Genomic DNA, 21,836 nt, shown 5'->3' on the forward strand with positions numbered 1-21,836 from the left:
CTTAAAAACTAACAAATTTATTATGGCATAAGCTGGCTGTGCCGTCTAGTAAATATTGGGCATTGTATACAGTGCTAGAAAAAAAAAGCAGGTTTAACAGAGCTTTGTAAACAAGAATAAGGTGCAGAAAATAGCACCGGTTTTTCTCTCTCAAGTAACGTAACAGAAGAACGATTGTATAGGAGTAAATGGAAGTACTGAGGTAACCTTGTCAACGGTCGAGAAGGCTTGGTGATCTGTTGTGTTGACAAGAGGAACAATGCAGCAACTCAAGTGTTCTGTGAAGACCAACCTTCTTCAGCGTGGTGCCCTCCGGCTGAGAATTGTGGGAACTGTGGTCCCAACACCATGGGGAGGGAGCACCAAATTGGGGAAGGGTGCTTCGGACTATTATCGGCTACTGCTATTAGAGTCTGCCCCCCCAGGAGAGACTTCCTCGTTTCCAGGCTGGCTTCTCAACGAGGGGGGAGTCTTCTCCGACTCCATGGGGATGGGAGGAGAAGGTGCTGGTACAGGACTCGCGCACACGGAGGTGTCGCGTGTCCTGTCGGCGGGAGTGGAAGTGGGGAGGGAAGGCTGGGGAGCCGAGACGCGGGCGTTTAGCGAATCGGCAATGTTCTCCAACAGAGTCGTCTGCCTCTCCAGGGCCACCGTGTAGCTCTCCATGCACCTCTGGAAGGCGGCGTCCGAGTCGCGCATGGCGGCGGCCATGGTTTGGCTCGAAACCCGGATGCTTTTCGCGATGTGCTTGGCGCACCACACGGCAACCTTGCGATCGTCAACCCGCCTCTGTGACTCCTTGCTGTCGAGCTCGTAAAGAGCCTCGCGGATGTTCTCGCCAGTTTCTCGAGTGGCGTTAATTAGCTCCTTCGCCAGCTGGACTCTCTCAATTTTTCTCTTGTTCCTGAACCGGGCGGTCCTCTGCGCGCTGGTCAGCGGAGCGTCGTCCCCCAAGCCCCTAGCAGGCGGAACACGGTCGATTGGCGGCCCTACGGCACCCTCAAAGCTGGCGTTCAGATCCTTCCGTCCAAGGTTGCCCAAAGGAGCACAGATGATGTCGGAGTTCTCGAGAACTTCTCCCTCCTGCTCCTGAATGAGACTTTCAGCTGAGGAAGAGGAGAGAGAAGAGACATCAGGAGTCAGAAAGGAGGCCCACGGCAACATAAGGCATCCTTTAGCACGATAGCACTTAGCAATAACAACGGTCCTTATACAGGTAGTCCTCAACTTATGGCCACAATTGAGCCCAACATTTCTGTTGTTAAATGATACATTTGTTAAGTGAATTTTGCCCCACGTTACGACCTTTCTTGCTGTGGTTGTTAAGCGAATCACAGTCATTGATAAGTTAGTAACCTGGTTGTTCAGTGAATCTGGCTTCTCCATTGACTTTGCTTGTTCCATGACCCTGGGATACAGCAATGGTCATAAGTATGAACTAGTTGCCAAACAACTGAATTTTGATCACATGATTATGGGGATGCTGGAAAGGTCGTAACTGGGAAATACGGTCATTAAATCACTTTTGGTAGTGCCATTATAATTTTGAATGGTCACAAAAAGAATTGTTGTAAGTCGGGGATTACCTACATACCACTTCATAGTTCTTTCCAGCCCTCTGTAAGCGGTTTACAGAGTCAGCCTATTGCCCCCAACAATCTGGGTCCTCATTTTACCGACTTCAGAAGGATGGAAGGCTGAGTCAACCTTGAGCCAGTCAGGATCGAACTCCTGGCTTTTGGGCAGTGAGCAAGCCTGCAGTACTGCATTCTGGCCACTGCTGCCATTGCGGCTTTTAAAAAGAAACAGAAGCAGTGGTAAAATTCAAACTTTCAAACTACTGGTACTGTGGCGTGGCTTGGTGGGCATGGCAGGGAAAGGATACTGTAAAATCTCCATTCCCACCCCACTCTGGGGCCAGCCAGTTCTCCAAAGTACTCAACATTTCTGCTACCGGTTCTCCAGAACCTGTCAGAACCTGCTGAATTTCACCCCTGAACAGAAGTGAGAGTGCTCAGTAACTGGCACACATTTATGGCCGTTTACAGTGTCCTACGATCTCTTGAGTGCATTTTACAATAGTTTTCCCAAAACTGGCATTTAGCACTTAGCACTTAAAGACTTATATACTGTTTCACAGTGCTATACAGCCCTCTCTAAGCAGTTTAGTCATCACATTGCCCCCCAACAATCTGGATCCTCATTTTACCAACCTTGGGAGGCTGAGTCAACCTTGAGTCAGTGAGGATCGAACTGCTGTCAGCGGGCAGAATTATCCTTCAATACTGTATTCTAACCACTGCGCCACCACAGTTTTGCACAAAGACCAGTGTGTGCAATGCTTGGAATTCTTAGGCTCTTCAACCAGAAAAGATGGCCGAACATCCAGTACCAATATGAATGTCATGCCCCCCCCCCCCCCGGGTCAGAGTCTGAATCTGCGGTGGAAGATGAGCTGGAACAAGAGCCGACAGAGATTAAGAGGGCGGCTCTGTTGGCGTTGTAGGAAACTGGGGAAGGGCAGAGTCAGTCCGGGCAGAGCTTTTCAGGATTTAGAAAGGCTTGCAGACAAGGAGTAGCAGGAGAGACAGAGCTCAGGCGAAGAGCAAGGACCACCCTCTCCTGATCCAAGAGCATGGAGAGAAGAGAGAAGGTGAGAACAACGCAGACTGAACATGCTGCAAAGGAGGAGAATGTCCGCCCCATTTCATAAGGCACACGGGGGGCTAAGATGCAAAAAGGCACCAGTGGGAGGGGCATTTGTGGGGAACAAACATTGAAACTGTGGAGCCTCATGTGCATTTGCCGACGAATGGAGATTACTGTGCTCTGTCTTGTGGGGGGCTTGCCCGGTTTGCCTGCTTTGCTGAACTTCTTGCTCTGGTTACTGTTTGGCTAACTTGGCTTACTGGACTACTCGCAGCCAGAGGCGGCTTGTGAGAGCTTTGCTCCAGGACTTGTAGCAAACATGAGGACGTTTGGGGGCGAAGTTGGAGCAATGAAGGGGAGCTAGATCTGTTCTCTGGCTGTGTTGCTTCTGTGCCACACCCCGGGTCATCACAATGAATCTGGGTGGCTGGCATTGAAGCCATGTTTGCACTAGAGCAGGGTCCCCAACCCCTGGTCCGTGGACTGGCACTGGGCTGCGGCATAACAGAAACCAATCCACGCAAACAAGAAAAGCTTCACCCGCAGAGGATGCAGGCAACATGCAAAACTACACCCCCTTCAGTCCGCAGAAAAACTTCTCTCCATGGAACCAGCGCCTGGTGTCCCAAAGGCTGCTGCACTAGGACAGGGGCAAACTTAAACACTCAAAGAGCCATTTGGACCCGTTTCCCACAGAAAAGAAAACCCAGGGAGCCACAAAGGTCCTAACTGGAAGCCCCCCGTTCAATTCTGGAGCTGACCCGAAGTTCAGGTCCCCCACTATAGAGTCTCCTCCTAGTGCGGCATCCTTTTTCCTCTACCTGTTGTAACAGAAAGCCCTATCGACTGTGGAGCCAACTGGAAAACCCGCCCCTTACCATAGAATCTCTTCCTGGCACACTGTGCTTCCTCCCCAAAAAACCAGAAGCTCCTCTCAAAATTGTGGCACTGACCAGCAACAGGGAGCCACAGCAGAGGGATGAAAGAGCCACATGAGGCTCCAGAACCGCAAATTGCTGACCTCTGCACTAGAGGATGAGATACCAGGATACAACTAGCTACCAGGAGTTCTAGTCCTGCCTTAAGGCACTTTTTGGCCAATCCTTTTCTCTCAGCCCTAGGAAGAAGGTGACAATGGCAAGCCATTTATGAAACTGTTGCCAAGAGAGCTGAAGAGATTTGTGTAGGCAGAGAAGAGTTGTGATGGCGCAATGGTTCGAATGCAGTATTTGTAAGATAACTCTGCCCACTGCCAGCAGTTCAATCTTGACCGGCTCAAAGTTGACTCAGCCTTCCATCCTTCCGCAAAATGGGGGCAATATGCAATATGCTGACTCTACAAACCGCTGAGAGAGGGCTGGAAAGCACTGTAAAGTGGTATATAAGTGGCATTGCTATTGCCAAGACTGATTAGACAAAGGCTATTTCAAAGGCCTTCAAAACAAAGAAACAACTATCACCGCCCAGCCTTACAGAATGGAAGCAATCTTAGGAATGTTAGCTTTGCGTCTAGAATTTTCCTGAAAGTCCTGAGAATTAGCAACAGGACACAAATTTTCTTGCTTTTGGAAGGAGAAAGCTCAGATGTTAAAATTTAGAAATGCAATCCTTAATGAGGCACAGATTTTTTTTACAGCTGGGGAAAAAAAAAACAGAGAAAAGACTGATAAGTCTAGTAGAAAATAATTACAAACTCCAAAAGCCAAATCCGGAGTGTTATCTAGTGCTTTATAAAAGGGCACTCACTTCAGAGAATACTGGTAAGTTTGAGCACAAAATATATGTTGCTAGGTGAGAAATTAATCAGGTGAGTTTTGCCCCAATTTATGACTTTTCTTACCACGTTTGTTAACTGAATCGCTGCAGTTGTTAAATTATTCGCCCGGTTGTTAAGTGAATCTGGCTTCCTGATTGACTTTGCTTGTCAGAAGGTTGCAAAAAGGACACTGGGACACTGCAACCGTCATAAATGTGAGTCCGTTGCCAAACGGATGAATATAAATCAGGTGACCAAGAGGATGCCGCAACGGTGGTAAGTGTGAAAAACGATCGTGTCACTTTTTTTTGCCCCCAGTGCCGTTGTAACTTTGAACGGTCACTGTTGCAGGACTACCTGTATATGCCTGGAAGAGATAGGTTAAGGCAGAACACAATAATCCCAGCATTGATGGCCAAGTCAAAGTGTTCTTACCTGTAGATAAAGCCCTGGATAACGGATGTTCGTGTTTTGGTCTTTCCTGCTCATGGTTGCTCTCTTCCACCCCACCAAAGGAGGAGAATCGGTCTCCAAAACATTGTAGCAAATCCACAGGCAAATCGTCAACCCCTTCGGTCTCGTCATACTGTTCTTCCGAATACTCCGAAAGCACGTCCGGGTCAAGACGGGTGCCGGTGGCCTCTGGAGGGTCGCTATCATCCACAATTTCTCTTTCGAACTTGCCATCGAACTCCAACTCGGGATCGTGAGCCGCGTCGTCCTCGTCCTGCTCCTGCTTGACGTCCTCGCACATGGAGGAGGTGACCGTGATGCCATTCTCGTCGATCACCCGCACCTCCATGGGGAGGTGGCTTCCTTGGAGCACCGAGCACATCGAGTTGGGCGGGTTTTCTCCCTCCGGCGACTGTTCCTCAATTTTGGGAGTGACCACCGCCAGTTGGTTGGCGGTAGGCCAGGGAGAGGAATGTCCCCGGTGCTTTTGCATCGCCAAGCTCCGGTTGGGTTGCAAAAGAGGCCGGTGGCAGTGAGTGGGAGACACCGTCCCAGCCTGGAGAAGGCGTGGTTGCTTATGAGGGGGCTGCTGCAGGTGGGATTTGCTTTGGCTGGCTGTCCCAGAAGACCTCAGCCCTGGCGGACTAATTAAAGATTGCCTCGCAAGTAAAGACGCCTGCCCGGACGTTCCTGGAGCTGGCGAGGAAGCTTGCCTCGACCACTGGCCCTTGTCGCCACTGTTCGAAGAGTGCTTGGCATCTCTCCGGCTGAGGAGGATGGTGGCGAGCTTGTCGTAGAACGGCATGGTCCGCACTTCGCCAGCGCCGGGGCATTTGTTGTGAGTGGTGACCTCCTTAAATTTCTTCTTCAGAGCGTTCATCTTCTCACGGCACTGCCGAGCCGAGCGGTTGAAACCCCGCAAACCCATTTCGTTGGAGAGCCAGTTGAAGACCACCTCGTTGTGGTAAGTGTTCTGGAGTTCGTTCTGGACTTCCGGGCTGATCCAGAGGTCGACAAAAAGACCAATCTCTTCCTTGCTCCAAAACTTGGCCCTTTGCCTCTGGGACTCCTGAGTGTCTTTTGCAACAGCAGGGTAATTCGGCAACAGGGGCGTCCGGCCTGCCACAGGAACACAAATGCAAATGTTGTTGTTGTTGTTATTGTTATTATTATTATTGTAAAGCTTCAGAAGTGTTAAGAAGACTCTGAACGCATCCAACCCATTTTATTTAGTTTGGATGCCAACTCGCATTTAACCAAAAGCTCTTTGGTTACAATGAGATTTTCCTTCATATTATAAACGATACAATTTATAAATGATCTAAATGACAAACATTTGGAGTTAATGGGCATTTGGGTTTAATGAACAGCATCCCCCCCAACTACCCAGAGTCTGTTAAATCAATCTTTTGCTGTATATGAAATACTTTCTCATTTGGGTTAAATTGTCTAGGACACCCCTAGTCTAGAACAAAGTTGTTTTTTCTTTTTCCTATCACGTCTAAAGGCTACCTTTCCTCCAAGGCCCTCAAGGACCCCAATTTTCTGTTCCCCCAAATGCCTGTACATCAGTGTTTCTCAATTTTAGCTATATTAAGATGCATGGACTTCAATTCCCAGCATTCCAGAGAGGGTAAGAAGGAGGAGAAGAGAGGAGGAAGGGGGGGAAAGAGAGGGGAAGAAGAAGGGAGGGAGGAGAGGAGGAAAGAAGAAGGCAGAGAAGGGAGGTTGAGAAGATAGAGGAAGCAAAGTTGTTGCAAAATAAGAGGCATGGGGTGACAAGAAAATGGCCCAAATTGTATTCTATATATTTGTAAGAAAATAACAATAAAGATTAATGAGAAATAGATAAATGTTAATAGTCATTATAAGAGTATATATTTGTGAATGAACTTGAAAGAGGAAAATTATTATTTTTTTAAATTCCCAGAATTCCACAGCCAGCATGCTACCAAGGGAATTGCGAGAGTTGAAGTGCACACATCTTAAACATTGCTAAAATTGAAAAACATTGCTATACACTGTGAGAAAATTTTCTAATTGTCTCCCAGGAAACTGATGGATGAATGAGGACCAAAAAGCCCGGAAGGAAACTCTACTGACAATCAAAATGAGAAGTTCTGAAAACTCCCTACAGGTACAGTTTCTTGTCCCATAAAGTATTTGGTTTCTTCTGGCAGCTCTCAACAGATGGCAGCACTAGGCTGACCATGTCTGAATTCAGAAGCTGAGCAGGATCTGACCTGGTTAGTACATGGATGGAAGACCTCCCCAAAAATCCAGAACTATAGTGTACTTTAGAAAATTCGGGATGGGGAACCAGTGCTGAAGAAACAAGAAAAAGAGGAGAGAAGTCTAGAGAGTTGCTAGCTTCCAAAATGGAAGCTCAGATTAAGCCAATTTATTAGAAAAAAAATCGCACCAATTCATAATTGATGCCAGTCAAGATTTAAAAGCCAATTCCAAAACCTGGTTGAACAAATTGAACACAACATATAAATTACAAAATACAGGAATGCCATTAAATAATCACAGAAGATCCTGTCTTCTATCACCAGGAGAAGAACCTAATGCAAGGTAGGTCCCATACTATTATCTCAAATGCTTGGGGAGGCTTGTATGGAAAGAGAGAAGGCCAAAAATGAAGAAAATAGACCTTGCAGATGAGTCGTCCTTTGGGGTAAAGACCTAAATGCAGTTTGCGTGTCAGGGATTCTGATCTAGAGTTAAAAGAAGCTATGGTCCTCCAGAAGGTGGAGGCTCATTCCTGAAAAGCATTCTGGTAGAAACCAGAATGTTCTAAGGCAGTTTCTCAACCTCGGCAACATTAAGATGGATGGACTTCAGCTCCCAGCGTTCTCCAGAGCCAATGTGCTGGCTGAAGAATTCTGGGAGTTGAAGTCCACCCATTTTAATATTGGAGCGCTGCTGTGGCTCAGGAGTTAAGACTCTTGGCTTTGTCAGCTGGAAAGCCAGCAGTCCAGGTTCAAGACCTGAGCGCCACACGATGGGGTGAGCTCCTTTCCTCGCCCAAGCTCCAACCCAGCCGTTCGAAACTATGCAAATGTGAGTAGATAAATAGGTACCATTTCGGTGGGAAGACAACAGTGCTCTGTGATGGTCATGCTGACTACATGACCGTCCTGGCTGAACGACCTTGAAATGGAGATGAGCACTGACCCCTCTAGTCGACAACAACTAGCATTTCCCCAAAAATAAGACAGGTTCTTATTTTCTTTTTACCCACAAAATATGGCTTGGGCCTTATTATGAGGGGAGGGTTTATTGTTTTTGGGTTGCCGGGCGGCTGCTCCCTTCCGAGCAGGCTCCCAAAGAGCCGGACACAGCCTCATGGGCGAATGGCTGTGTTGTGCTGTTGCAGCAGCGCAACACAGCAGCCATGAAGTGACCACGCTCATGAGCAGCCACCCAGCAAAGCCCTTTTCCAGCCGGGCACAGCGCTATTCACTGAACTAGGGGTATCACCAAGCCGCGTGAGCACCTGTTCACTGGCTCCAGGCTCCCGCGGCTTGGCGCCTTCGAAATACCAGTGAATGGCACTCTGCACGGCTGGAGAGGGGGTTGCGCGAGCGGCTGTTCTGCTCTCGCTCACGCGTCTCCCAGCCTCACTAAGCCCTGGCCCAGCTCTCCCTGCAGAGCCAGGGCACCTCCGCAGCTGCCACTGCCATCCCAGCATAGCTTTTTCGACGGCTTCCAAACTGGGTTTTCCAGCAGTGGCCACTCTGGGTGTACGCTCTATGGTTGTACACTCTTCTGGCAGCTGGCCCACAACCATAGAGCATACGCCCAGAGCAGCCACTGCTGGAAGACTCGGTTTGGAAGCCATCGAAAAAGCCATGCTTTCGAAGGCGCCAAGCCACGGGAGCTGGCAAACAGGTGCTCACGTGGCTTGGCGATACCCCTAGGTCAGTGAATAGCACTGCGCCCGGCTGGAAAGGGGGTTTGCCGGGTGGCTGCTTGTGAGCGTGGTCACTTCATGGCTCTTCAGCTGGGCAGTGCTGCTCAGCAACCTAGTGGTATCCCGAAGGCACCAAGCAACGCAATCCCCTTTGCCCCCCCCCCCCCCCGGTTCCCACCGCTTGGCACCTTCGGGATACCGCTAGGTTGGTGAGTGACACTCTGCCTAGCCAGAGGTGGGTGGTTGTCCAGGGGGCTTATTTGCGGGGGAGGGCTTATATTTTTGCCCACCTGAAAAATGTGGTAAGGCCTTATTATCAGGACATGTCGTATTTTTGGGGAAACACAGTAGTGGAGTAAAATCTGTAGGGGACTCTTAATATTGCCACAGTTGAGAAACACCACACTAGGAGGAGTTAATCACTGTTGAGTCTTATCTTAATAGAGCCCTATTTGTACTCCTAGGAGTACAACATCCAGTGGTGGGATACGACCGGTATGGGCGTACTGGTACCTGCTGGAAGCACCAGGTACCATTCTGGTATGATGCTCCGGAGGGCCCACCCACCCGCCTGCCCTCCTTACCTGTATTTGAGCCAATCGGGGCTTACGCACACTGAGCGTACGGTGCCTGTGCAACGCTCCGCCAAGCAGCTGGAGCGTCGCGGGCGGTAAGTACGCATGCACGTGTGCATGTGGTGGACGCCCGGCCCCGTTGCACCATACCGGTTGCAACGGGATCCGTAACCCAACACTGACAACACCTCAGGGAATGCTATACCCAGCTTTCGGTGCCAATCATATTGTGCAGAGTATCCCCTAAGATTATGCACACAGATAGGGAGGTACAGGTAGCCCTCGACTTACAACAGTCCATTTAGTGACCGTTCAAAGTTACAACAGCACTGAAAAAAGGTGACTTATGACCGTTTTCCACACTGAACGATCTTTGCAGCTTCCCCAGGATCGTGTGTGATCAAAATTCAGATGCTTGGCAACTGGTTCATATTTATGTCATGTGATCCCCTTTTGCGACCTTCCCACAAGCCAATCCATGGGGAAGCCAGATTCACTTAACAACCGAGGTGCTAACTGATCAACTGCAGCGATTTATCTTAACCACTATGGCAGGAAAGGTGGTAAAATGGGGGCAAAACTCACTTCACACACGTTTCACTGAACGACAGAAACCTGGGGCTCCATTGTAATCGTAAGTCGAGGACTACGTGTATAAAATAGTGGGTGGCAACAGAGGGCAATTCTCATGCCAGGAGAGAACATTGTATGGGGCGACTATGGATCCTTACCCAGTGCCATGACATTCTGATAGCTGTCCTGCATGGCTTCTTTTGGGAGGGGTCTTTGCACCCGTTCAACAAAATTCACTTTGCTTCTGAGAAACATATGACCGCATCATGGGACGACACAAAGCCCTGGAAATTAGGAGCAGGGTAAGAGGGAGGGGAGGGAGGGAATAAGAACAATTTAAGGATCTAACTCAATGCAGGATGGATGACGGTCGAACTATCATCAATGTTATTCCTATTCCATCTTTATTTATTCATCGTATCTAGTAATTGCCCATATACCTCACACAGAAAATATACCCCCATTTCCCCAAAACTAAGACCTCCCTGGATAATAAGCCCAATTGGGCATTTGAGTGCATGTGCTAGAATAAGCCCTCCCTGAAAATATTGCAACACAGCCCTGAGGTGACCACCTCCTGCACCTCAACAATAATAACCTCCCTGAAAATAAGGCCAAATGCTTATTTGGGGGGGGGGTGTCAAAAGAAATTACTGTATATACTCAAGTATAAGCCTAGTTTTTCAGCCCACTTTTTGAGCTGAAAAAAGCCGCCTCGGCTTATACTCGAGTCAGTGAAAAATTTGCCTGAAATGGAGGAGAAAAAGGGGCGGGGCCATGCCTCTGGGTGACGTCGTGAATGGCCCAGCGCCCCTGAGTTTCCCCTCCCTCTGTGTCAGTTTGCCGCGCAGCGTGCACCGCACCATCCCCCCTCCTCACGTTCTAATGTAATGCAGGGCTGTCTTACGATTCCCCTTCCTCCCCCTCCTGCCGCTCTGCAACGATGTCCCACCTCCTCCATGTTATGGCAAGCAGCCACATAGCGATGTCCCACCTCCTCTGGTACAGTGATCCAATGATAGGAATCACTGTGCCGTGTGTCATAGGAGGCGGGACATCATCATCACAGCGGGACATCAGCATCATGAGGTGAGTGAAGTATTTCATTGAATACACCGGTATTGTGTGATAATAATTTGTTATGCAGAGCAAATTTTTACAATGGCTACTGTATATTTAATGGGCACAGGCAGGCTGTATATGTTATTCAATGGGCAATGGCATTATTGGTATCTATTTTTATTTTTGAAATTTATCGGTAGCTGCTGCATTTCCCACCCTAGGCTTATACTCGAGTCAATAACTTTTCCAGTTTTTTTGTGGTAAAATTAGGTGCCTCGGCTTATATTCGGGTCGGCCTATACTCGAGTATATACGGTAAGCCTGTGTTGTATTTTTGGGGAAACACAGTATTATTAATATAATTGCTTTATTCCATCTTACTCATTTTCCTCCACGGTTGATTCAATTTAAATCAAGTCAATTTAAAATCTCGATTTAAATCATTAGTAAAAAGGATTGATTTGAATGAACTTGATTTAAATCGTAATTTTTAAAGAGCAGCTGTCATCTCTGTCCCACAGCAGTTCCTCCTCTGAGCTGCTGCTGTCTCACCGACAGTCCCAATATTGAAGAATATGCAGAATATGCCATATAACTAAGCTTCATTTCATGCCGAATAAACTAAATTATTAATGTCTTAAATAGAAAACTATCTTTAGATAGATTTTTTTTACCCCAGAATCATTTTATTAAAATAAATTTGATAAAAATAAAAAAAATCCGATTTGAATTTTTTAAAATCTGATTTTTTTTTAAAAAAAAGCATTGACTTTTTTAAAAAAATATGGAACGCTTCATGAATTTGCCTGTCATCCTTGTGCAGGGGCCATGCTAATCTTCTCTGTATCATTCCAATTTTAGTATATGTGCTGCCGAAGCGAGCACAAAATCATTATCCACCGTTTTCCTCTGATGTTATTTTTTTTTTAATGTCACTTTGATATAACAACATTGGGAAGTTTCTGGGGGGTCACACACCCAAGGCTTTTGAGCCCAAGTCCATACAACACTGTTCCAAAACTATCAACTAGAAAAACAAACAAAACCATTTTGAATTCCCAGCCTTTGTTATTTAAGATGTAGAAAGAACTGAAAGATTCTATTTTCACCCATGAATTGATCGGCTAACATTTATTTATCTGGAAGTATCAGCTTTAAATTGGCCATTCAGCAAATCAAAGGTGCATATAATAGATGTGAAATTGGGCTGTAAAGAAATTGACCGCTGAATCACTACACCAATGAACAAACAAATAAATGTTTCTCACTTCCAGAAAACCACGGTAGGATAAACACTTAAGAGAAGCAAAGTCTAGTTTATATCCTATCTTTTTTTCCAAAAGCGTGAAACACCATCCAAATCATCACAGTAGGTCAGGAGTTCTCATAGGGTCCTTCAAGAGCATTTCTCCTTTAAAAACTTCCTGGACTGGCCATGTGACCTTTCAACATTGTGTGGTCATACAGACATTCCAGGAAGTGCCACAAAGCAACAGCTTCTGCTGTGAGCATGAAGGCTTTTTTTTTTTTTTTTTTGCTATCAACAGGAAGAACATGTCAAGAGCTTTGACTATATCATCTATAACAGTATTCCTTGGCTTGGTCACTTTTAAGATATGTGGACTTCAACTCCCAGAATTCCCCAAACAGCCATGCTGGCTGAGGAATTCTGGGAGTTGAAGTCCGCATATCTTAACCATTTTTGGGGTTGAGTAACACTATTCAAAGTAATAACCCATTGCACAAACAAAAGTTACATTTGGATAAAATTCAAATATAATTCCAGCAGAGTACAATCTGTCAATCTAATTACAATCTAATCTGTTTTAGAAGAGAGGTGGGAAAATGAATTGGCTTTAGCCCACTCCACACATTCATTGCAGAGATAAAAAATTTTCCCCTCCATTTTACCCTCATTAATACAGGATGAGAAGAAACAAGAGAAGGTGCAACATTTCCCTAAAAACAGTGGGGATTTAACCCGAGCCGAGGTGGCGCAGTGGTTAAATGCAGCACTGCAGGCTACTTCAGCTGACTGCAGTTCTGCAGTTCGGCTGTTCAAATCTCACCGGCTCAGGGTTGATTCAGCCTTCCATCCTTCCGAGGTGGGTAAAATGAGGACCCGGATTGTTGTTGGGGGCAATAGGCTGACTCTGTAAACTGCTTAGAGAGAGCTGAAAGCCCTATGAAGCGGTATATAAGTCTAACTGCTATTGCTATTGCTGTAATCCTAGGACGAATCAGTCTGAACAATGAATTATGTTTTACGGGGTATCCCAAAGCAAGCAAGGATCTGGTGTACAATGATAGTCCAGGAGTTTTAAGGGATGATATTAGGTGTCTTAAACACCATGGGTGACCCATTCTGCCCCTTAAGGATCTCACATTTGCATAAATGGGGGAGAGGGGAAGACAACCCCCATTGGACCCTCTAATGGTGGGAAGATCTGAGGGCCACTACAGATAAAGGTACCGTATTTTTCAGACTGTATGACTATAAGGAGTATAAGATGCACCAAGATTTTGAAGAGATAATTTTTTTTAAAAAAGGGTTTGCCCTCCCCAGCCCCTCTCTGCAAGCCTCCCAAACCCTCTGTATGTCCATTTTTGCAAAAACCAGGATGCGCAGAGTAGGGTTTCGGGAGGCCAAAAATGCTGTATTCAGTGTATAAAACACGCCCAGATTTTCACCCTCTTTTTTTTTTGGGGGGGGGGGGGGAGGTGCATCTTATACTCCGAAAAATACAGGTAATCCAATGGGCTGGGTATTTTTTTTTCATCACTTTCATTAAAAAAGTAGCAAAGGTTTAAGCAATCAAGCCACATCAAGTGTTATTTTAATGCAAGCTTACTTAGAAATTTGCCCTTTTAAGGGACACAATGATGGAAGTGCTGATATGGAAGTAGGCTCACACCAGGATTTAGGTCCAAGGAAACACTTTCAGGAATCGGCTGCACAGATCCTGTAAACCTGCCGATATCCCTAAAATTAAAAGAAGTGAACAAAAAGTTAGGATTGTTTATCTGAACGCAATAGAATTCTGCACACAAAAAGACCCTTTTTCCCCCAGCATATAAAAACACCTCTATTCTAATTTTCTTTCACCTTTGTCCTTAGCAAGCCATAGTCTCTCTGTCTACGGAGATTCTCAGTCATCCAGGACATGGTTGTCTTAAAGGTGCTTTTTTTCAAAAGGCAACTGGGCTTTCTTTGTTTTTCCTTGAAAAAGTTTTGCTTCAGTTCTGAACTGAAGAAGCTTCTTGGATGAGAAGTGAAATGGCTTCAAGGAAAAAGAAAGAAAGTCCAGTTGAAAAAGCACCTTTGGGACATAAGTCTCTTTGGTCTCCTTTTCTCCACACCTTTGCATATTTCTGCTTTTCAATGCACTACTTCTCCGGTTTATTTAGATTTTGTAATCTCATGTTTATTTAGTAACTCAATGGGACAGATATGCCTAATATGCCTTCTTCCTCTTATTTTCCTCTCAACAACAATCCTGTGAGGTGCGTTGGGAATAGGACTGTCCCAAAGTCACCCAGCCAGCTTTCATGCCTAAATTGGGACTAGAACTCATCAGCTCCTGGTGATTGGCCCAAAGTCACCCAGCTGGGTTTTCATGTCTAAGGACTAGAACTTACAATCTCCCAGTTGGTGCTTTGAATACTAAATCAGACTGGCTGTCCGATCATTTGGCCATCCCTAGAAATCTAGAGCCACAAATATTTATTATGCATGTTTGGATTTCTTTTTTTTGTTTGCATTCTGCAGAAATAAATGGAATAGCTCCAATTTCTCTCAAGCGTCAGCAGACAAAAAAAATGTAGCCCGTTCATCTACTGGTTCAGGTTTTGATTAAAATCAACAAGACTTTGCAAGCAGGCAAAGGAGCACAATTCTGTTCATTTCTGTCCCAAGTAAAAACCAATGAAGTGTCGGGAAAAAAGTAGTCACCCAACAGCCTATTTAAAAATATAAAATCTTGCATGAGGAGCACTGGAATTCCAGAGTCTATTGGCTCTTGGCCTAAGCCAGTGGTGTATCAAACTCAAGGCCCACGGGTCAGATCTGGCCCATAGGGTGCTTAGATCGAACTACTAGGTTGGCAGAAGCTGGGACAAGTAACGGGAGCTCACTCTGTTATGCGGCGCTAGGGATTCGAACGCCGACCTTTCTGATCAACAAGCTCAGCGTCTTAGCCACTGAGTCACTGTGTCCCTCTTAAAAGGGTACAATAATGTATAAGAGCGTTCCCTTCCAAATATCACCCTCCCCTTCCATTTCTAGATGCAAACCCTTTACCAGATTTCTGGCTTTCCCCACGATGTGGGAAAAAATGTGGAAACTAACAGGGGAAAACATCCCATAGCTCTGGCCGATGGGAGTTGTGGTCCAATACATATGGAGAGCCCCAGATTAAGGGAGAGCTGTTTTAAAGAAAAGGAACTTTCCAGGGAGAGGGTGATAATCTTTTCTTTATCCTTTTCAACCAGTTCTTTGGAATCACAACTTGTAATATTCAGGAGTTTCTTGAGAACGGACCAAAAAGACAAATTACCCCCTTGGCCTATGAGACAGTTTAATCACTATGTATCATCTCCAAAATTAAATCTGCTAAGCTAATCACAGACAGGAGAGTTGATTTCAGTGCTTCTGAGCCTTGGCGACTTTAAAAGGTGTGGACTTCAATGCTTAAGAATTCTCAGCACGCTGGCAGAGGAACTCTGGGAGTTGAAGTCCACCTATCAAGAAGTCACTAAGGTGGAGATACATAGGCCTAGTCCAGGGGGTGGCGAACCATTTCAGCACCAAGTGAAGAGCCGAGGTGGCGCAGTGGTTAGAGTGCAGCACTGCAGGCTACTTCAGCTGACTGCAGTTCGGCTGTTCAAATCCCACCGGTTCAGGGTTGACTCAGCCTTCCATCCTTCCGAGGTGGGTGAAATGAGGACCCAGACTGTGGGGGTGATATGCTGACTCTGTAAACCGCTTAGAGAGGGCTGAAAGCCCCATGAAGCGGTATATAAGTCTAACTGCTATTGCTATTGAAATGGGAGTGCAGGCACATGTGCGGAAGTGCCAGAAACCAGCAGAGCAGTTCCCAGGCGCGCCGGGAAGCTGAGCTTCCGGTTTACGACTTGCACATGCCACCGAGTTCTTCCGGTTTCTGGCATGTATGTGCGTGCAAAGACCAGCTGCACATGTTGGGACCCACAACGGCAACGGGCGATGGCTGGCGTGCCCAGAGAGATGGCTCGGCATGCCACTTCGCCGTCACGGGCCAAAGTCTGTCCTTTGCATAGCAGCCATGAGGCAAACTATACTGAGCAAAGCATCTCAGGTAAACCAAATGGGCCTGCTAAGACACTTCTCAAAATCCCATACAACCCATTTCTGTCAATTAAAACTACACACACAGGTTTATTTCAGTAGAAAACAATCTGTGCAGCATAGGGCTGCGCTGAGGAGAAAGCACTGCTCAACTGGCAATAGCAATAGCAGTTAGACTTATATACCGCTTAATAGGGCTTTCAGCCCTCTCTAAGCAGTTTACAGAGAGTCAGCATATTGCCCCCACAATCTGAGTCCTCATTTTACCCACCTCGGAAGGATGGAAGGCTGAGTCAACCCTGAGCCGGTGAGATTTGAACCGCCGAGCTGCAGAACTAGCAGTCAGCTGAAGTGGCTGCAGTATTGCACCCTAACCACTGCGCCACCTCGGCTCCTCACTAGGCAACATCATCATTGCAAAGAGCGTGTGGGGCTTGCAACTCCATTTAGACAGGTAAGCCCTCGACTTACGACCACAATTGAGCCCAGAATTTCTGTTACTAAGGGAGACGTTTAGGTTTTACTCCACTTTACGACTTTTTTGCCGCAGTGGCTAAGTGAAGCACTGCAGTTGGTAAGTTAGCAACCCGGCTGCTAAGCAAATCTGACTTCCCCTTTGACTTTGCTTGTCAAAAGATTGGAAAAAGGGGATAGGACATGAGCCCGGGACACTGTAACAGTCATAAATATGAGCCAGTTGCCAAGTGTTTGAATTTTGATCACGTGACTACAAATGGTCGTAAGTGTGAAAAAGGGTTATACGTCACTTTTAACTTTCAACAGTCGTTAAATAAACTGCTGTAAGTTGAGGACTAACTGTGTACAGTAGCTTGCTCTTCCAACACAGGCAGGTTTCGACTTACAACCATAATGGAACTATGGACATCACAGTTATAATGGTAGCACCCTGGGTCACCGACGTGACCCACGTAATTTTATGGCTTTTTTTTATGGCAGTTGCTAAGTGAACCAAGGGTCTGCTATGGGCCAGTCATGTCCCCTAAACCCTCATAAAATGTGGTCACATGGCCACAGGATGCTGCAGACAGCCGAAAATGCAGGTCACTTGCTAAGCACCTGAACTGTGGTTACATCACCTTGTGAGGATGGAGGTTGGAACTTCAGTACGGAACTGCAGTACCCCACCATAACTTCAAATGGTCACCAACCAATTGATCACAAGTTGAACACTTTCTAAATTAATGGGGGCGTAGTTTTCTCCTTGGTAGTTCCTTGATCTGTTGTTGTTGTTAGTTGCGAAGTCATGTCCAACCCATCGCGACCCCATGGACAACGTTCCTCCAGGCCTTCCTGTCTTTTACCATCCTCTGGAGTCCATTAAAGCTCAGGCCTACTGCTTCGGTGACTCCATCCAGCCACCTCATTCTCTGTCGTCCCATTCTTCTTTTGCTTTCAATCTTTCCCAGCATCCGGCTCTTCTCCAGTGAGTCCTTCCTTCTCATTAGGTGGCCAAAGTATTTGAGTTTCATCTTCAGGATCTGTCTTTCTAAAGAGCAGTCAGGGTTGATCTCCCCTAGGACTGACCGGTTGGATCGCCTTGCAGTCCAAAGGACTCGCAGGAGTCTTCTCCAGCACCAGAGTTCAAAGGGCTCAATTCTTTGGCGCTCGGCCTTCCTTACGGTCCAACTTTCACAGCCATACTTTGCAACTGGGAAAACCATAGGACCACTTGATTAGGAACCTGATTTTTTTTTAATTTCTGCTCCAATTTACTGTTTCATGCAGAGAACTCTAGCCAAAGAACTACCAAGGAGAAAACACCATGGCCCCTCAAACACACAGGGCAAGCTACTGTATATAAACAAGGAGGAAATCCCGCACTCACTAGCACTGATGATGTTACCTAGTTGGGTAATGAAACATCTGCCAGCAAACATACAGGTGAGAGAGTACTAAGGACTCCACACTCGAGTTTTTTCCACCAGTCAACACAAGCAGGACATAAGTAGAAATCAACGTGCATCCATAAGGCGCTTGTTTCAACAACTCAAATCGCTAAAGGAAAAAAAAAATAGCAATTTCAATCTTTGGGGTTTCCCACTGGAAAACTCCAGACTTCCCCCCCTCCTCTTGCTGTCTCTCTAGGTCCCTCCCCTCCCTTTATTTAGAGCAAGATCACTTTCTCTGGGCTTTGAGGGAGGGGGGGCTTAATTCAGAAACAGAAGAAAGGTCTTCTGCCTTTTGCAGGTTCTATAGAGGGAACATTCACTAAGCATCCAGGGCTATTAACTAGCAATTTCCCTTACAAAGGAATGGCTGTGAGTGCTATATAGATCAGTGAATACCCAAAGGAAGGTATCTCTTACGCTAGCACCCCATGACTTTGGAATTTGATACCCAGGATGATGTGCTAAGCTCCCTATGGGTGATTAGAAGAATCCCTCAAGCCTTTCTTAGAATCCACGAGATTGTCACATTGGACAAGATTGTTAAGGATCAGTGCTGTAATTTAACGTGGGTGGTTGTGTAGCTCCATACTCTTAATAGTTCCTAAGTGTATTGGTAATTACAAGTCACCCTGTAAACAGAGAAAGCAGTTTATTTCCTGATTACACCCAGCTGACCTTGTCTGGGCTCAGAACTAAGTAGGGCTGGGCCCAGCTACTATTGGTGTACATGGACCTGGGAGAATTTCACAGCTATAGCTAGGTGGGATATCTAAATGTACTTCTCCCTATAGCAAGAGGCAGCTGTGAAAAAACAAAAAGATGGAACAAAACTGTATCTTTTCCCATTCTTCCCCAGTGTCAATATCATCTCTGACAAAAATAGATTTATCCACTGAGTGTAAAGCAACTAATCCAGCGGTTCCCAACTTCAGCACCAGGGACCGGTTTTGTGGAAGACAATTTTTCCACTGATGGAGAAAGGGGATGGATCTGGTTTTCCCTCAATTGCCTGGCCCTGTTCCTAACAGGCCATGGGCCAGCAATAGCTCATGGCCCACTGGTTAGGGACTCCTGATCTAATCAATCAACTATACAGAAAGGGAGGCTGGGAGTTGTAGTCTCATTGTGTTTGGAACCAGTGAAGTTGGAGAAGGACTTTTTAAATAGTCATGCGAAACACCGGTAATCTTCAATTTACAATCATTCATTTAGTGACCAAAGTTACAACAACAGTAAAACAGTGACTTATGATAGTTTTTTCTCACTTATGACAGTGGCCATGGTCACGTGATCAAAATCCAAACACTTGGCCACCAGGTCATATTTCTGATGGTTGCAATGTCCCTGTGATCTTCTGACAAGCAAAGCCAATGGGGGAAGCTAGATTCGCTTAACAGCCTTGTTACTAATTGAACAACTGCAGAGATTCATTTATCAGCTGTGGCAAGGAAAGTTGTAAAACGGGGCAAAGCGCAACAGAAATGCTGGGTTTCCACTGTGGCCGTAAGTCAAGGACAATCTGCAATCCAGTTCAGAGTTACAAGCAAGAGCACAGTCAAAACCCAATCACCGCCATTCAGTGACATTGCCACTGGTGCCACACACAAAGCACGTGTCAAAACCGGGGTTTACCTCCATGTGTGGCTCTTCCACCACACACCCATCTTTCTTTACACAGTGTTATCTATGACCTCAGCACACACCCCTTTTGAACTAGTGCCCTACATTGTTTATGGAAGAGCTACCATTCTGTGTGAACAAAAACAAAACAGCGCTGGCTGGAAAACCATGGTGTTCAAAGAAATCCTGCTCAGCTCAGTATTGCTGGCTTTTAAAACAGACTGCAGCCAACTAAAACCCATTGAATTCAATGGAAGGGCCTTGACTTTAGACACAAATCCTAACAACTGCTAAAACCCATATCTACCCCATGCAGGAAAAAGTTGCCTTTCAACTTTTTTTTTTGTTTGGTTTAAAAGCATTTCCATGCCCCCTAGAGTAGGTAAACACCCTTCCAATGATCACAAATTGCACCATTCCAGGGAAAATCAATACTCAGGACAGGGTCAAGTTTGCCAGGGAGCAGAGCGATAGTGAAACAACCTACTTGTTCCAGAGACTGTCTTTAAGGACAGCAGAGCAGGGTGCTTTTAAGTAGCCATTGTTGGAACAGGCTGCCCAAAGGTACACTGTTTACACACTGAATGAAGCCCCAGGAATTTATTTCTTTTCCAGCAGAGAGGCTCCCTGCCATGCAAGGAGGCAAGGAAGGATGGCTGCTGGTGCAAAAAAATAAAATAGAATCGGGAGGGACAGCACTCTAGTAAAATTACCAGCTGTGCAGTTGCTTTTCTTTCTAAAGTAAAAGCATGATTCCATGCTGCTAAAAGTCAAGGTAAGATCCCCAACCCAAGAAATAAATAAAAAAAGCAAAAAGACCTCTTCCGGATCAGACAAAGGCCTACCTTATGCAGCATCCTGTTTGCCAATGTAGCCAACCAGATGCCTTTGAGAAAGGGGAAAAAAAAGCTTTTTTCACCACCCCAAACACGCTTGCAAAGCCTCTCTCCGACTCGGGTTCCCCGCGAGAACCGATCCTCACGGCGGCTTTTCTTTTTCAAATATATATACGCGTTAGATGTCCTCCCAAGGAGCAGCAGCCGGTGTGGGTGGCCCAAGCCGAGAGAGACGACAAAGGAGGCGACCTTCCTCTCCTCTTCCCCCCCCCCGCTCCAACCCCACCACCCCGGAAAAGTTTCTCTTCCAAGAGTAAAGTTGGGACCGCCGATCACTCAAAAGGAGGATCTCCCCCCCTCCCCAAATCCTGGCGGGTTCCAGTGATCGTCTGCATGTACTCCGGAGTAAAAGACACACCAAAGCACAGCTGGGATTTTTTTTCCTCCCCCCCCCTTTTTTTTTTAAAGAAGCAAAGCAACGCCGGGTTTGCAAGGAGGGGTTGGGTGGGAAGAAAAGAGAGGAGAGTCTTAATAATCGGACTCCAGCTCTCATCATCCCTAGCCGGAGCTGGGGGCGGGAACGATGGGAGCTGGAGTCCGGCCCTTCCGGGAAGACCCGGCGTTGGAGAAAGCTGGACAAAGAAAAACACCCTTACGAAGCGTCGGGGCGGGGGGAGAAAAGCCGGTGGCGGCTACGGAATCCAGAGCTGCTCCGGGCGGCGAAAGCTGGTCTCAGCGCCTGCCCGTCTCCTCCCTCGGTCGGGAAGCTGCCGCCTCGGAGCTCCCCACTCCTCCTCCTGCAAATGCAGCTGGGGCCGGAGCCCGAGCCTCGGCTTCCTCCCCGTCCGCCTTCCGCCCGCCAAGTCCGCCGCCGCCGCCGCCGGGTCTCCCGCTCGCGGCACAAGGGAGCAAAGGCCTCAAAGTGCAACTCGCGAGAAGGTTGAGGACTCTTCTTCCTGCTCCTCCCCCACCCCCCGCTCGGCGCGGGCCAATAAGAGCGGAGGAGAGGCGCCTCGCTGATTGGCCAGGCGATGAATGGGGCACGCAGGGGAGCGGGAAGTGTAGTTTTTTTCTGGGTCAGGGGGATTAAAAGAAAAAAAAAACTACAGCACCCTAAAGACCTCGGGGTCGAGTGTGAAGGCGCGAATGTGTTCCCT

At 46.8% G+C, this 21,836-nt stretch overlaps 1 protein-coding gene and 1 non-coding gene across 2 annotated transcripts; both read right to left on the reverse strand.

The window, feature by feature from the left end:
• Positions 1-2: 2 nt before the first annotated feature.
• LOC116504239 lies at positions 3-21,547 on the reverse strand. Its single transcript, XM_032211143.1, has 5 exons — positions 21,336-21,547; positions 13,840-13,970; positions 10,084-10,209; positions 4,841-5,977; positions 3-1,106 (listed from the first exon to the last, which is right to left on the reverse strand). The coding sequence occupies exons 3-5, from the start codon at positions 10,178-10,180 to the stop codon at positions 391-393; spliced, it is 1,950 nt and encodes a 649-aa protein (XP_032067034.1). The 5' UTR covers positions 10,181-10,209; positions 13,840-13,970; positions 21,336-21,547; the 3' UTR covers positions 3-390.
• LOC116505101 lies at positions 11,766-11,872 on the reverse strand. The gene has a single exon (XR_004254890.1). It is a non-coding gene; the product is annotated as a U6 spliceosomal RNA (small nuclear RNA).
• Positions 21,548-21,836: the final 289 nt, after the last annotated feature.

The sequence above is a fragment of the Thamnophis elegans genome, chromosome 2 (assembly GCF_009769535.1).
Source record: "Thamnophis elegans isolate rThaEle1 chromosome 2, rThaEle1.pri, whole genome shotgun sequence".
NCBI classification, from domain to species: Eukaryota; Metazoa; Chordata; class Lepidosauria; order Squamata; family Colubridae; genus Thamnophis; species Thamnophis elegans.